The sequence below is a fragment of the Acanthisitta chloris genome, unplaced genomic scaffold (genome assembly GCF_000695815.1).
Source record: "Acanthisitta chloris isolate BGI_N310 unplaced genomic scaffold, ASM69581v1 scaffold6112, whole genome shotgun sequence".
Classification (NCBI taxonomy): domain Eukaryota; kingdom Metazoa; phylum Chordata; class Aves; order Passeriformes; family Acanthisittidae; genus Acanthisitta; species Acanthisitta chloris.
The window spans coordinates 7798-23410 of NW_008659780.1; the positions used below are offsets into that span (position 1 = coordinate 7798).

The following is a 15613-nucleotide window of genomic DNA, read 5'->3' on the forward strand; positions in this document are numbered from 1 at the left end:
TGGTATATAAAAAAATTAATTTGTCAACCATACAGGAATTCCATTTTAAACAGATATTATCAGTGTAGTTTAGCAGACCATCACAGACACACAAAAAGTCACAAAGAATAGCACAGAGGCATATGACACATACATTCTTATTGGGAGTCCTACCTACAGTCCTCCAGCATGGTAAGAGCAGTGTTTATTGCATTCAACTTCATAAGAACTTTTGCATAAGGGATCCAGAAATTTTATAATCTGACTTTTTTCTCTTCAGATTCCTAAAGAAAAAAAATGCCTATGTCTTTATGAGCATTGAACATATATGTTAGTTTAAACATAGCATTGGTGTTCCAAGAAGCTAATTTTATCTTGTATTGATGATGGAGGCTTTCTGGAACCACTGTAATTAGTGTCTGCTATAATTACAGTATCTTCTCTCTATAAAAACGCAGTTAGCACATTTTGTACTAAAGACAATCTCCCAAATTACATGCAGGTTCCCTTTTTATATTCGTGTCAGAGGTTGCTGAAAACTGACATAGGTTGTGGTATACAGTTAAATGTAGCATTACTAGTATCATATATGCTAACACTTTACATATTACCTTCATCAAAAGTTCAGAAGCTCTTAATGTGACATTTTGACTACCTTATTGTTTTATTATGCAAAAAATAATTTTGTCGATAAACTAATTCCCTTAATGAAATTAAATAGACTTGTAAAAAAGTAAAATCACAGCTATGTCCTGTTTATGTGATGTTTTTGCACATTTTAACGCATTCTGGCAAAACTTTAAATTTCAGGCCATAACTTGGGCACAACAAAAACGCCAGTCACATAGGATCTAATTATTTAAGCACTGCCCAGAGAGATGTAAATTTCATTCAGGTGCATGAAAGTCTCATCCTTCATTACTAGGCAAAATGTAGAAATACCTCCCAACAAAACCAAGTTTTTATATTTTTCATGGTTTTGCATAATTTATTTCCACAAGTAACATAGGTAACAAGTTTCTGTGAATTTAGAAAAGTACTTTACTAAAATGGAGTCTACCAATCTCATGCTTTGTCCCTGAAAAATACTTAGATTGGAACTACAGAGAAGAGAAGATAACACAATACAACACTGTGTATGTACACATGACCCTGTTCAATACAGGTTATGGTGAAATAAATGTTCCAGCAACATGCAAGCTTGCAAAATCAATTTATTTGCTCATCAGTAAGGAACTATTCCTCAAAAGGCCAATTAACATCTTGGCAGAAACCAGAAGGGTAACTGAGCAAACATCACAAGTGATTAATTTAATTTATTTTGAGGACAAAGACTTTATGATCATCACAAGACTGTTCCACTGTGCAAGCCATAAAAAAGATCTCTTGGGAGTATACTTCAGCCTTCTTCTGGTCCATACACCTTGCTTGCATTTCCCAGTGTACCAGGAAATATGACAAGGACTGAACTTTCATCCCAAAGTAATGTGACCAGGACACATAGCTGGATTAAGCAGCTGGGTGCCACAGTACAGAGGTGAGCACTGGTTTTTAATGCCACCAGCATAGAAACAAACCAAAACAATCAATGTTATCTGTAGAAGATAAAATGGCATAGGTGACTAGTTCACTGAACTTGTGTTCTAAGACAACCAGAAATGTGCTGTTGTTCCATGGCTCAGCTGCTTATTGTTCAGCATAATTTGATGTCACGGGACTGTGTCTAGGGAGGGATGTGGCCGAAAGTGGGAAGTGACACTTCGAAATCAGTGGCATGAGGGTCCATCCTCTTAAGTGCATAAGGAACCCTATAGGTATAATTATTTTTGTTGTTCATACTGCACTAGGAAGGAGACAGTGACTTACCTTGATTGCACAGTAAGTCAAAGAACATTTTAGCTTACAGTTTGAATGTATGTTTGCAATAACCAATGTTGAAATATAATGAAAAACAAATTTATTTGAACTAAGAATTTAAGCCTAGCTACTCGAAATGCAAGACTGTTCCTTTGTCCTTCAGGAATGTGGAGGTGTGTGAAGTGGGGAAGTAAAGAAAACAGAACAATAAAAAACTAAAACAACGTGTTTCACTCCCATCTTGTAAAAAAGCTGTTGACTTGTAGCAAACGATCAAATCTTACTGCACATTCCTTTCTCTTTTCTGCGTCTCCCTCCCTAGACTTCTTGTTTCCCACAGTTTGAGCTGGAAATTCAAGAGCCTCATTTCATATAGCAAGTAAACTAACCTATATATAGGAATGCCAAGGGACTTGCATGCTTGCTACAACCCGTCTACTTTCCTACAAAATCTACATTAAAGAAAAAATCTGTCCCACCTTCCTGTCCAACAACAAAATGCTAAAATTTTCCATGGATATCACTAGCAGCACTTAGTTTCAGACTTTTGAAGTTCGTCTTACGTAGTTCACAAAATACTTTTTAATGTTTCCTTAGAGATAGCCATCAATTTACAACATCACAGTATGAAAGGCAAATGATCTTGGGTCAAATTCCAGCTCTGTGCTAACCTGCTTTATGAAACCACAAATCAGTGGCTCTTTCATTTGCATTCAGTATCCCTATCACTGAACTACGTTAGCTAAGAAACCTACATAAAATGTTAGGCCCAATCACCATTTTGTTCTCTCAAAGGAATTAGGTATGAGAAACTATGTCAGTTGGAACACCTGCCTTGAAACACCAGAAAGCACTGTGTACTAAGTTACTTTCAAAGCAGTTGTCACTTACAAAGCATGATGATTAATGAGGTTCTGGGCACCATCACTAAACAATAGTATGAAAACTGACTTATGGGTATAATCTTAAAAGACAAGAACATTGTACACATTGACTGTCATTGGTTCTTAAAGGCAGGAAGAGTTGATTTAGAGTTCTATTGAAAACCTGGAGTCTTATTAGAATCAGAGTTTCAATACATGATTTATTTAGCAATGATAGAATTAAATCTATACAGCCATGGGATACATAGAAATGTCAAGAATCAAAGATTTTGTATGTTTTGTTTCTGATTTTGACACTAAAACCTAGATCACCATATAACAAACATAACATTAAATAAGTTACTGGTTACTGATACGATACTCTCAAAAGCAACTGTAAATGTTTTGAGCTTTGTGCAGTGTTTACCATGCTGTCAGATACTGTTTTGTGTTTATTACTGTATGGTTCTTCAGAATGTCTGGTCTCCTCTAATTTAAATCTGTAATTTATGTAAGCTAATGCTTACATATGTTATCTCTTACATAAAGAGATAATTCTTTGCTCATCTTACTTTGTATTGTGCATTTCATTGTATAATAGAGTAATAGATGGTGATGTTCTAGAATTCAGACTAATATTCTGATGTCAACAATTAGGAATCCAAAGTCACATTTCATATGAGAGGAAGCCTGAGTGCAATATATGCACTTGTATGGATGGATTTCATTTCCTCAGAAAACAGTAGTCCAAATCCTACTTTTCTTTGGAAAATCTTTTTCCCATTTGAGTATTTGGAACCCAGATATGCGAAGCAAGCTTCACTTCATGAGCTCTGCTGGATCAACAGGCTAATCTGGAAAGTGGCAGTAAGACTGCTAAGCACACATTGTGTGACTTCTGTACTGTAATAAGTTCAGCCACTGCTGTCTTTCTTAGAGAACTGTTGAGTTTTTCTTTCCTGGAGAGACGTGGATTCTGGCAAGAGAATGGGAAATTTGTCATACATTACTTTTCATCTAAAGTGCCATCTGCTGTGTGTGCTGACAGATAGGTTCTTCTCACCCTGGATATGTGGTTCAGAGTTTATCTCCGGAATAATTCTCTATTTTATCAGTCCAAACATCAGAAATAGCCATTCCACCCCACTATCAGCCATGCTCAATGAGAAGGTTTTAGCAAGGATTACAGGAAATGATTAGAAGGATATAGCAGGTATTAGGGGCCATGGAATGGAAGTCTGCATTTATTCTGAAGACCACCTTTCACAATACCTTTATGTAAAGGAGAACGTGTCCCCAGCCACTTGAAGAAATACTGTTAATGGATTCTAGTGAGAAAAAAAAGAACAGCACAGTAATTTCTATAGGGGAGTTCAGCCACCAACTTTTTTCTTGTTTTATAATTGTGGTTTGGCCAAGGACTTGTCTAGCTCTACTATCTCTTTGAATTAGAAGGCTAGAGGAATAGAAAAATCCTCGAGGAGCCTGACACTGCTTCCTTCTCCAACTGATTTGTTTTCTCTAATCATCCTAAGTGGAATTCTCTTTTTCTGCTTAGCAGGCTGAGCCACTGCTCCAGGGCATGACAGGACCTGCACCTGCTCTCCAGAGACAGCATTAACCCCTTTCTTTCTAAAATATCTTCTGTACAGACTATCATATGTGTACATTAAGAAACACCACTCACCCTTAAATCCAAATTTAATTTCAGCTGAAGTGCCAAAAGTTTATGTTCAGAATAAGTGTACCTTACAGCACTACAGAACTTGGTATTGGAGTCTCAGGTTGTTTTATCTCTGTCAATGGGCAGATTCATGTTACTTGGAAAATGAATGAGTGATATTAATAATGCACTCTTCCAAACCTGATTCCTGTTAAAACCAACAAGCATGAAGGCTAACTGGAATGGAATTAGAGGTTTTAATTTAGGTTTTATAACATGTATGTCTAAAAATATCAGCTAGTATAAATGAAATGCAATACCCATCTCAAAATTATTCCAGTCTTGGTTTGGAAATTTAGGTAACAGCAGAAAAATAGTTAATGTTTGGATTTTAAAAGCTCTTTTTTTTTTTTGTCTCAGTTCAACTAGCCACTATCCATCAAGTTTTAGGCACATACAAATTTGTCACTGTGCTTTTTTATACAGGAAGTTTCTGTCTTCATGATTCACAATTCTGCAGACCTTCTCTGGTCAAAAATCTCAGTGAAATAATTATGTGCAGATGTGAAAATATTATACATGTCTCAGAATTATTTTTTCCCCTCAAAGTGCGTTCTTTAAAAAAAAACCTCTAAAAAAAAGTGCTGCAACTAATATTATGTTAGCAACATTTCACATCTCTTAGAATGCTTTTATTTACTTTATTTGTATTTGCCTGTTTGGGCTAACTTCCATTTGAGAGGAATGGTAAAACTCCCATAACTTCAGTCAGAAAAATAATACAAATTTTCAATATCCTGGAACCAGAAATACAGAACTTAATCATAAAAAACATACGCTTCTTGTGCCTTCAGCCAAATGCAGTTTTATGTGTTAATATTATCTTCAGATACAGTGTGTACATTTTTATAATGTAGAACACTGTGTCTCAACAAAAATGATGGGATTTGGATCAGTTCATGTGCCACTTATATCTTTAGATAAAGTATGTATTTAATTTATAAATTATTTACTTTTTATTTCATTTCCTTCACATTGCAACATTTTAGTTTGATTATTAATACCTTATTAAGAAAAATGAGTCAACTGCTACTGCTTCTGTCTGTGCAGCTGTGCTTCTGAAGTTATTGAGTTGCAATACTGTGGAGTGTTTTTTGTGTTTATAATCTTTAAAGTATAAATAAGGTCACTGGTAAAGCAATACAGGTTATAAGCACTACAGTAAAAGCACGTTTCAGTGTTTAGGAGCACAAAAGAAAGATATTTTGAATATCATCAGTAATTCAGTAAGATATTTTAATAGCTTCAAATAATCTTTGGATATCTTCAATAATTCCTTTCCCCTATACCAGACATCTGTGATTAGAGGAACCTACCTCGGCCTAGAATACATGAGAAAAGGAAATGGAGGCGATGGAGGAGTAATCATTAATATCTCATCCTTGGCAGGTGAGAATAATTTCTGCATAAACACTTTTTACTAACTGTTTTTTTCCAAAGTAAGTGAATCATACTGATCAGTCATACTTTTTCTTCTTTCTTATGGCTCTTCCCTGTTTTGATCTATTTTGACATGGTTTCTATCGTAGCAACAGAAGTAATATCAAACAACCACAACTTTCATTTGCTTTTTTTAAATATAGTTCAATAGAAAAAAATCTGTAATTTTCCTAATCTGTCAATCTCATATTTAAAATCTGAAGCATGATGTAAGTTCCTACATTCAGCTCCACAGGAACACAGCTGTAGGAATATCTTAGACTAGACTGTATCTACTTTATTAATGAAGATTGTCACACACCCTCTCTCTGTTCCAACTCCTTTCAGATCTAGCCTACCTGTGCTTGAGAAGCCCTAAAATTAACACTCATATTTCACTGAGCTTAAGCAAGCACTTTCTTTTCTCACTACTTATCTATGCAATAGCTGTATTTCAATTTCTTGACATAAAAATAGAGTTATATGGATTCTAAGTCAGTCAGGGTTATTGCTGCTCAGTTGTGAAGCAGAATTATGCACCATTTCCTGTAGGTAAACTCAATACTGTGGTGACTGGACTCACAGCAGAAAAGCACAGGTGAAGGGGAACCTTTATATGGAGAGTGATGTCACCTGATAACCTTCCTCAAAAATTCATGGGAAAGTACTTGCATTCTCTCTTTCTTTCTTTGAATATTTTGTTCTCTCTTGCTACTGTCATACTGTCTGAGAAAAAAAAAATACATGCTAGCTTACACTTGGAGTGTCAGAGCTTTCGTTGGTATCTGTGCAGAATACCAAATGTGATAGTAATTTTATTACAGGCTATTTCTATGTGCTTAAACAATGAAAAGCCAGTTAAGACAGTACTGGTCATAGTTCCTGATTGTGGAAAGGTGTGGATATCCTGACTACTGTTAAGTTCTCCTGTAAACCTTCGCTTTTGTGATAAAAAGTCTATTTCACCCTATTGACATAATGTATGTGGATCTTGAGGATCTATCATAATGCTTGCACATACCTCATACAGGTGAGGAATTCTTTATTAAAAGTTTCCATGTTTCTTTAAGTCAGCAGTTGTAATGCTGCCTAACACATTGCCTACTTGTACCAGTAAGTTTATTTCTACCAGCTTAAATGGACATTGTATTGGGATCAAATTAACCTGAAGGAATCTGCTTTTGCAGTACAAGAGTTCATCAGCACAAGTAAAAGATTAAACGTTTTCACAGAAGCAGTGATGCCCATGCAGTGCTTAAGAAAGGGCAGAGGTAGCAAGTAGTTTGATTCCTTTTCTAATTAGTCTCAAATGAACACAAAATCATTTTGGTTTTAAGATCTAAAAGCTTGGCTGTTCTGTTTCTTAAGAGTTTATAAGTGTTTTAATTATTTGATTTAAATTTGCATTTATTTATTTTTTGACATTAACATTGGGCCATAATGATTATGGGTATCTGTCAAAAACAAAGTGCTCTTTGGTTTATTTGTATTTACATGGCTTCTATTTAACAATTGTTTCCAAGGTCATAAGGAAAAACACACTGTAAAAGCTAACATATGCTAATTTTTATTGCTTATTTGTTTACTACTATTTATGCTTTGTGACTCTAATTCTCCTTTCCAGTCTGAAGGTCTAAGTCCCACAGTTTATTCCATATATGAAAGGAAAACAGCCATTGGCTTGCTTAACATTCCCTTTGAGTGTTTTCTTTTCTTAGAGCCAGCTTCTGTTGATCATTAAACTTTTGACTGGTTTTGATCCCCCCTGTCCAAGTTGTGTGTAAGATTTTATCAGATACACTCTGCAGACAGCAAATATTCCTGCCTTGATGAGCAACAAAAAGAGTTGTATTTAGTACTTAAGTAACATTCAGTAATATTTACTTTACACATTAATTAGTTGCCAGTTCTTCACCATGGGAATTTTGCCAAGGATTTGAACTAGGGACAGAATCAAGCCTTACAGTTTTGCATTTCCAAACACCCACAGAACTACTTAAATGCTTCCTATGAAGTGGATTTTTAAAGTATTCATTCAGCTGGATCAAAGCCAGAGCATCCACCCTGTCTTTCCAGTACTGAGTCTTCCTTTTCTTTAGTTTCTCCTCAGGACAGGACTAAGTAAGAAAGGGAGAGAAATATATGATCATATGCAGCAAGCACTCAATTGTGTCTCAAAGCTATAAAACTTAATTTTATTGGATTTGTGCATTCATATCAAAAGAAAGTAATGCCACTAAACTGAGATAATGACAGAATTCCAGTGTCTGCAGGTTTTTTGCATTGTAATAAACTTCATTTTAAATTCAAGGAATAAAATATTCTAAAACTTCTTCTGTAGGCAACTACATGTTACCCTTAATTTTGTTTAATGGAATAGGTACAAGAAACAGAGAAAGCATACAAGACTAAATTTAACTTAAGAGTTTACTTATATGATTAAATTGTCTTTTACCTTTTGGTGGCTGGTACCTGTACACTTTTTGCAAGTAAAGCGGAGAAGGAATTCATATATATGCATGAATTTTTCTTTTGATAGCTTTTATATTTTCAAGAGGGCATGCCATAAAACTGAATTTGTATCTGTCTGGATTCTAGCAGACCAAAACAAAAAAGTAAAAGTAGAGGGCTTAAAAACTGGTAATATTTTTAGCATACCATCATTCTACTTTTTTGAGAGGTCATTCAATGTGTAGTGAATCTGAATACCTTTCTGTTGTACAGCCATATGGGTGGTTTGGACTGCCCAGGGAGGTGGTGGAGACTGTGGCTCTTAGTGGCATGGTCTAGTTGACGTGGTGGTGTTTGGTCAAAGGTATTTTACAACCTAATTAATTACTTGATTCTGTGGTTTGATTGTACTCAACTTGAAGCACTCAGATTCCACAAGCAGCTGATTTGTCCTCATTCCATAGAGAGCTCCTGCCCTAAGAAACACTTAAAGTACCCCTCACAGCAAACAGACGTTTTTAGAACCTGATCTCATATATATTAGAAGAACAAAGCTAAGCATATGCTTAACATCGCTGTGTAGACTGTATCACACTGATACAGGGGAGCAGAATTGGCAGTGGCAGTACAACTGGGGCCTTCAGTTCAGCATCATGAAAGAGCTTCTTGTCCCTCCCCGTTGTAAAAAAGGAGGATGCTGAGCAGAATTCACAGGAAAAAAGTTTAAAAGTTTAGAAACTATTTCCTTGAGATTTCAATTCAGTATTAAAAAAATGACATAGAAATGGCGCAGCTTAGAATTTTTGCTAGGATTTTTGTGTCTCCTTTGTTTTGGCACTCAGGAGGACTACAGGAATGTCGATGCAGGGAGAAAATCAAAAGGGCCAAAGTCCAACTAAAATCTAAAAAGGCTAATAAATCTCATTCAAATACAGAGACTTGGTCAAATCTCTGAAGGTAACGTGTTCAGTGGGAATGCATATCTGGGGAAAAATGTTTAATTTTATTTTCATCAAAGTTCTTCAGTGGACTGGAAGGAAATGCCAGTTTCAACAAAGTATACTGATGTAATTCAAGCTTATTGATACAATTCTCCACCTCCAATATTAATTTGTCAAGATGTTGATTGACCATGACAAAAATGTAGTGTAGTGAGAAGCCTGACACCATGTCTCCAGTGTTAGAGTGGTTTTGACACTCTAACAACAACAGGCTCTGTCAGCCTGCCAAGAACCAAGAATAATAAAGAGCAGTTAACCCTGGAGCACAGGATTACTGTTGGTCTGCTTGAACTGGTTTTGGTAAACCAGAGATCATCTTGAGTCATCATGAAATCATTTGCTATTCACCAGCTAGTTCTTGATGAAAATCAAGATTATGAGGTGAGGAAGAAGGTTCCCCATCCCCTTTCATGCTCAGCGATGCAGCAACATCCAGAGAGAGAAGAATCTAGCCATAGCTGCCCCCTTCACTAAGAGAGATTAAAACCCACATATATCACTTTACAGAAACACACTGACCCATCACCATCCATTTGAACACACTCCCTTTCCTCCCTCCATTATATTGTGCCTAATATCCTCCAGTTTGTTTTGCTGGTCTTCCACTTTGCATAACAGAATTAAATATTCATGGGAGCAGCAAATAGAATCCAGGTTTTCTAAAAATTAATGCCCTAAAATACTATGAATTCATCTTTGCTCACAGATTCAATAAATACTTAGGCAGAGCAGGCTCAATATCACAACTGGATCACTCCAAAATACTTGCTAACAGAGTCCCTGGGATGCCCCAGTAACAGAGATTCAGCTCTTCCCAGGCCAGGGAAGTAGCTCAGAGCTGGGAAGTCCACACCATGGTCCCAAGTACTGAACAAAAATGAGACAGGACTGTCACTGGTTTGTGTGAGGGTTGCTAGGACTAGTCATAGCTGCTTTGGCAGCGGCTGAGTCAGTTGATTTTTTTCTTGGTTCACCACTTTAGCAAAAATAATCATTTCAATTAGAAAAGAACTGGTTTTTAAAAAAGTGTTTTGTTCCTCCCTTCCTCCCTAGTTATTCTTACTGTCTTTTGACATTTAAGTAAGTCTTTGAACCTTATTCCTCTTCATTATTGTGAGCTGTGCCCTTCCTTTGTTTATTTCTTGACTTTGTTTCTCTTCCCTCTCAAGTAAAAAGTAATTTGTCTTACTGTGTTTAAAAAAATAAAATTACATCTAAATTCCTCCTCTGTTTTCCAGTAGATTTTGTCTACTTTATTTCTGTTAGCTCTAGCCTCATTGTTTTTTTTAATAATATGTAAAGCTACTTAAGTTTTTAAAAAACTAGTATCATTATATTTCTAATGTGCTAATATTCCAATGTTTCCAGTAATCTGAAGAATGGTGTTGATCATTAAAAGTCAACAAACAGAGGAATATTAAGTGTATGTTGTGATCACAACCCAGAGGAGACAACACAAAAGCCATTTTCATAAAGTGAATTCTCAAGCAGAAGCCTAACACATTAATCCAAGCTAAGCAAATAAATACTAGTTTAAGAGAACAACAAGCCACTAGGTTAAGTTCTTCATTTCCCAGTACTGAATAGTGCTAATAAGAGCTTTGCTTTCACTGGATCATCAAGGTAGCATTTAAACCAAGATAAAACCTTGAAGCTGTCAGGCTTGTGCTGTCTTAGAAAGTTTTTCGTTTCAGACAAAATGGGCCCATGCAAGTCTCTGGCATACATAATTTTTTCTAGAAAATCCTTACATCTTCATCTCCACTGAAATAAGTCACAGCCTTTCTGAAAAGTATCATTTAAAGATATGAAATATGGAAAAAATTTAAATAAACCATATCTGAGTTATTAATTGGGATGACTCCCAATAGAATCAAACATTAAGGCATCAAAATCACTCTCCAGTTTTGCAATACCACATTCAAGCACAGACAGATTTTATCCTCTAACTTTAGGACAGGCTGAGGTTTGCAATTCACAAGGGCCTATCTTTCAGGTGGAACTACTGCATCCATGTGTTACAGTTCACCTTGAATTGTATAGTGGAAATTGTTGGTATAATGGGCAGAAATCAATATACATTCATGGTCTGTCATTTCTTCTTGAGTGGCTTTTTGCTATCAAACTCAGTCTTACTAAAATTAAGTTCTTAACTTTCCTCCAAAAACTCTGTTCTCTCTTCTTTATGATAAAAAATAGCAATTTTGTGCTTTTCCACTCCCACCCTAAAGGTTCACAACATTATCAGTAACCTTGTATTTTGCCTCTCCTTTTCCCACATTTCCTCCCTGAACTCACTAAATGATTGCTGGTGTCCTGTTCACATGTCAGCTAGTGTGTCAGCAATCAAAGCTTATCTAAAATATTTTACATACTTTATATACTTTGAATACTTTACAGATTCATAGAAGAGGGCTCAAGAATCTCATTCTTGGGTGTTTCTTCCAGATCCTGTCCTCCCTTTTAAGTCATACTTCAAAGATACAACTTTTCCTCTTAAGACACTTTATAACTCTTGTCTCCTTGTGTTTTTATTAATCTCATATCATTTTTCCCAACCCACCTCAGATTGAAAAATATAATTTTCAAATTTTTACTGATCTAGTTTATTGCATATCTGAAAATCTATCACATATTTTTTTCTATTAAAGACCTATATGTGTGTTTAAGGTAATCATAAATAGGAGTACTTGATACCTTATTCAGCTACCTTTTTATTTTAAAGGACTCATGCCTGCTGCATTCCAACCTGTGTACTGTGCTACCAAGCATGGCGTAATTGGATTCACACGGTCAATAGCAGTAAGTATGTGTTTTTGAAAAGAGTATCAGCAGCTCCTTGGGAATGTGCTTAAAATTTTCATGTTCCTTCTCTATAGCCACACAACTGGAACTAATCTACTGAAAGTAAATTAAGTGTCTTAAGCAGTGGAGGTTCCCTCCTTTCACAAAGGGAATCCAAAGATGGAATAAGTACAGCATGTGTGTGTTTATGACACATTTGAGATTTTGGGAGCATGGAAGAAAGATGTTGCAAAGTAATTTAAGGACAGTGGGAGAAGCCAAAAAGCCAAATGCTAATCCAAGCGTTAAAAATACTTTTTTCCGAATGCCGTCCCAGTCACTTAACATTTTGGTTTCCTTATTTGTAAGTCAGGTTGATGACTTTTTTTTGGTGATAAATAGGCACTAAGTGTATAAAAGTGACTTAAGCACAAAAATGTTATTCTCACCAGCTCTTAATACTCTGAAAATGCAAAATGACACATTCAGGATGGGACATATAAAACAACCATATAGTAAGTCTCAGCCTCTGACTCCAAAACTGTCTAGTTAAATTGAACAAGCTGTGTAATAAAAATAACTTGGAGGGAGCAAATATGATTACACTTTCATAGATTAAGGTTAAAGACAGTCTACTCATTTAATATTTCCAATCTGATTTCCTGATCCGTATTTTATGCCCCCATCCCCACACAAATAACTTCTTGTTTATATTAACCTAAAGAGAATAGTATGGATAAGTGTTGCATATACCATACTAGACATGTCGTGAACCTGACACCTAGGTTTCTATTTTTATTTTGTCATTCTAATATTAACATCACCATCTAAATGCAAATATAAATTAGAGGAAATGCTGTCTTTATGGAACATGAGAATATAGAGAAATAGAATAACAAACATAGTGAATCACAGTATTTATCAGGAAAGGCAATACAGCCTAATTTTAGGCAGGTATGATACCTAACATCTGGGACATCAGTTTCTTTTCTCCCCTAAACCAAAAGGGCAGGCTACCATACCATGATAATGACACATGACTTACATAAGACTCAAAAGGATTCCTGTTAAGTGTCAAAAGAAATAGAGCTCAATGTTCAAGTTATGGTTATTCTTGCATATGCATTATATAGTTCACAAGTTCTGTGCTACTGCTAAGAAAGTTCATCCAGCATTCAAAACATGCCTGGATGCTGACCAGACTTCTTTGCTACATACACACTTTCCTAGAACCACAGAGGAGGGGTCCTACCTCTCCCAGAACAACTTGTGCTTCTTGCTTTCATCATGTTCCTGAACATGATGAAACTGAACATCATGTCCCTGAAAAACCTCCTGCCTCTTCCCTGGTATTCACAGGGACTTTCCTTGTGGAGATGCTCAGTGAGAGATTCATACCTTGGCAGGGACAACAGAGTGGCTGGAAAGGTTTAGTGTTACAGATCTAGGGGTAGAGACTAGATCCTATTTCTGTTCATGTTACAAAGGTAAATACAATTTTAGAGCTAAATGTTTCATTTCAGAGTTTTCATTTAATAAAAACTTCTTATATTGGAAGCAAACATCTGGAAGATTTTTTTCTTGGTTTTGCTTAGGAGAGTTATATCATCACCCTAGAGTGCTGTTCATGATATGCTAAGATCGCTAATTAAAAAAAATTATTAGAAGAAAACAGCTGCAGGGAAATAAGTGTTGATTTAATGTAGAACTGTTCTCCCAATAAAACAAATAGTGTTTTTTTCTAGTAATCTAGTATGATTACTAGAGAAAATATGCTTCAAATTAGTTGTTGAAACAAAACGATCAAGTAGTAAAATTTGCTTACTAAGCAAGGCTGGAAAGTATTTAGTGGTAAATCTCATTCTTTGAAAATTTACTTACATAATACTGTCTTAAAAGGTTGCTGACCAATGCCTAACCCTTTCTCTTTTCTAGTTAGCGGCTAATATGGAAAACTACGGTGTGAGACTCAACACAATTTGTCCAGGATTTGTCAACACACCAATTCTTCAGTCAATAGATAAAGAAGAGAACATGGGACAATATTTTTCATATAAGGATGAGATAAAAAATATGATGCAGTTTTACGGCGTGATGGAGTAAGTCAGGTCAAACACAGTGGGGTTTTGCCCTTTGTTAATGAAGAGCAAAGATACACAATAGCACTTTCAGCACAGTTAAAATCAAAAGGAAGTGCTGCCTCAGATAAAAGCCTATCAAAAGTGTTATTGTATATAAAAAGAAAAAATGGCTTATATTTAAGGCTATTTTAAGAGCACCACCTGCACAGTGATGTATCCCTTTATTCATTCCCATTTCCCAGCAAAGTGCAAGTCAAATTTCCAGGTTAAGTATAGTCAGTTTAGTTTTTAATAGTCCTTGGTGTTTCCTCATAAATTTGTTTAACCAGACTTGATGTGAGATACAGGATATATATAATTTGTATTGAATTTTCACAAAATTTTCAAATGAACCAAGACAGAAATCAGACCAAGAACTCACAATACTGGACTAAGTTCATAAGAGGACAGTAGCAACCACTGTGGATCAAAGAGTTGCCTAGCCCATTACAGTATTGCTGACAAAGGCCAAAAGCAGACAGCTTGGACACACTGTGAGAACAAGACAAGCATAAAGTAATATTTTTTTCAACGCTTTCTTAGTTTCTAACAATTAACTGCTCAGATGCTTCTGCACAAAGGAAATTGTAGGACTGTGTTTTTTCACCCATACTTTTCCACATGTAAAACATATTGCACCTGTTGGCCACAGCAAACTGCATGTGCCGAAATTATCCTTACGCTAAATTGTATGTCAGTTCTGCTACAGAAACAGGATAAGTCAACAGCAAAGGGCTGCAGAGGATTGTGTAAAGATTACTTCTGTCCATTTCCCTGACAGAGAAAGCTTTGATAGGAAGCCCCGTGGCAGCTGGATGTCCACAGGGATTTATCAGAAACTAGAGCAAACAAATGGTGATTTGTAAAGTAGCCACTTTACACTGTATGTCCTGAATATTTCTGCTGAAACACTTATACCACCTTGGCTTTTCCTCCAAATAAATTTGCTCAAATACCAATTTGTTTAATTTTCAGGACATACAGATTTACAATGAGTTTCTTTACTTGTCCTTTTCACGTTATATTATATCATGAATCTGAAATAACTTTTTTTTTTCAGCCCATCAATAATTGCTGAAGGACTGATAACAATAATTGAAGATGACACTTTAAATGGAGAAGTTATGAAGATTACAGCATCCCAAGGAATTCATTTTCAGCAATATGGCCAAACGTCTTTTACATCATCAAAGAGATAAATACTTGTTTTGTGCTAATTACCTTTGGCTTTTCTTAAATAGAAAAATATTTGAAAAGAGTAATTCTGGGGAAAAAAAAGCATTTTATCTAGAGCAGAGACAGTGTTCAAACATTTGCTTCCTAATAACAAAGAGATGGGCAAGAAAATCTGCTGTGGGAAGATGCTGCCACTGTATTCTGATTCTATAAACACTATTAACAGTATGTATTCAGTAA

The 15613-nt window shown here is 35.6% G+C and overlaps 1 protein-coding gene across 1 annotated transcript in view; it reads left to right on the forward strand.

Annotated features, from left to right (window-relative positions):
- HPGD (hydroxyprostaglandin dehydrogenase 15-(NAD)) overlaps window positions 1–15396 on the forward strand; it is a gene marked incomplete at its 5' end in the record, with an annotated part of 23190 nt that extends 7794 nt beyond the window's left edge. The window contains 4 exons of the mRNA XM_009069519.1: window positions 5715–5811; window positions 12019–12095; window positions 14013–14176; window positions 15258–15396. Of these exons, the coding sequence (XP_009067767.1) occupies window positions 5715–5811; window positions 12019–12095; window positions 14013–14176; window positions 15258–15396 (477 nt within the window). The remainder of the gene's footprint in view (window positions 1–5714; window positions 5812–12018; window positions 12096–14012; window positions 14177–15257) is intronic.
- Between the last annotated feature and the right edge of the window lie 217 nt (window positions 15397–15613).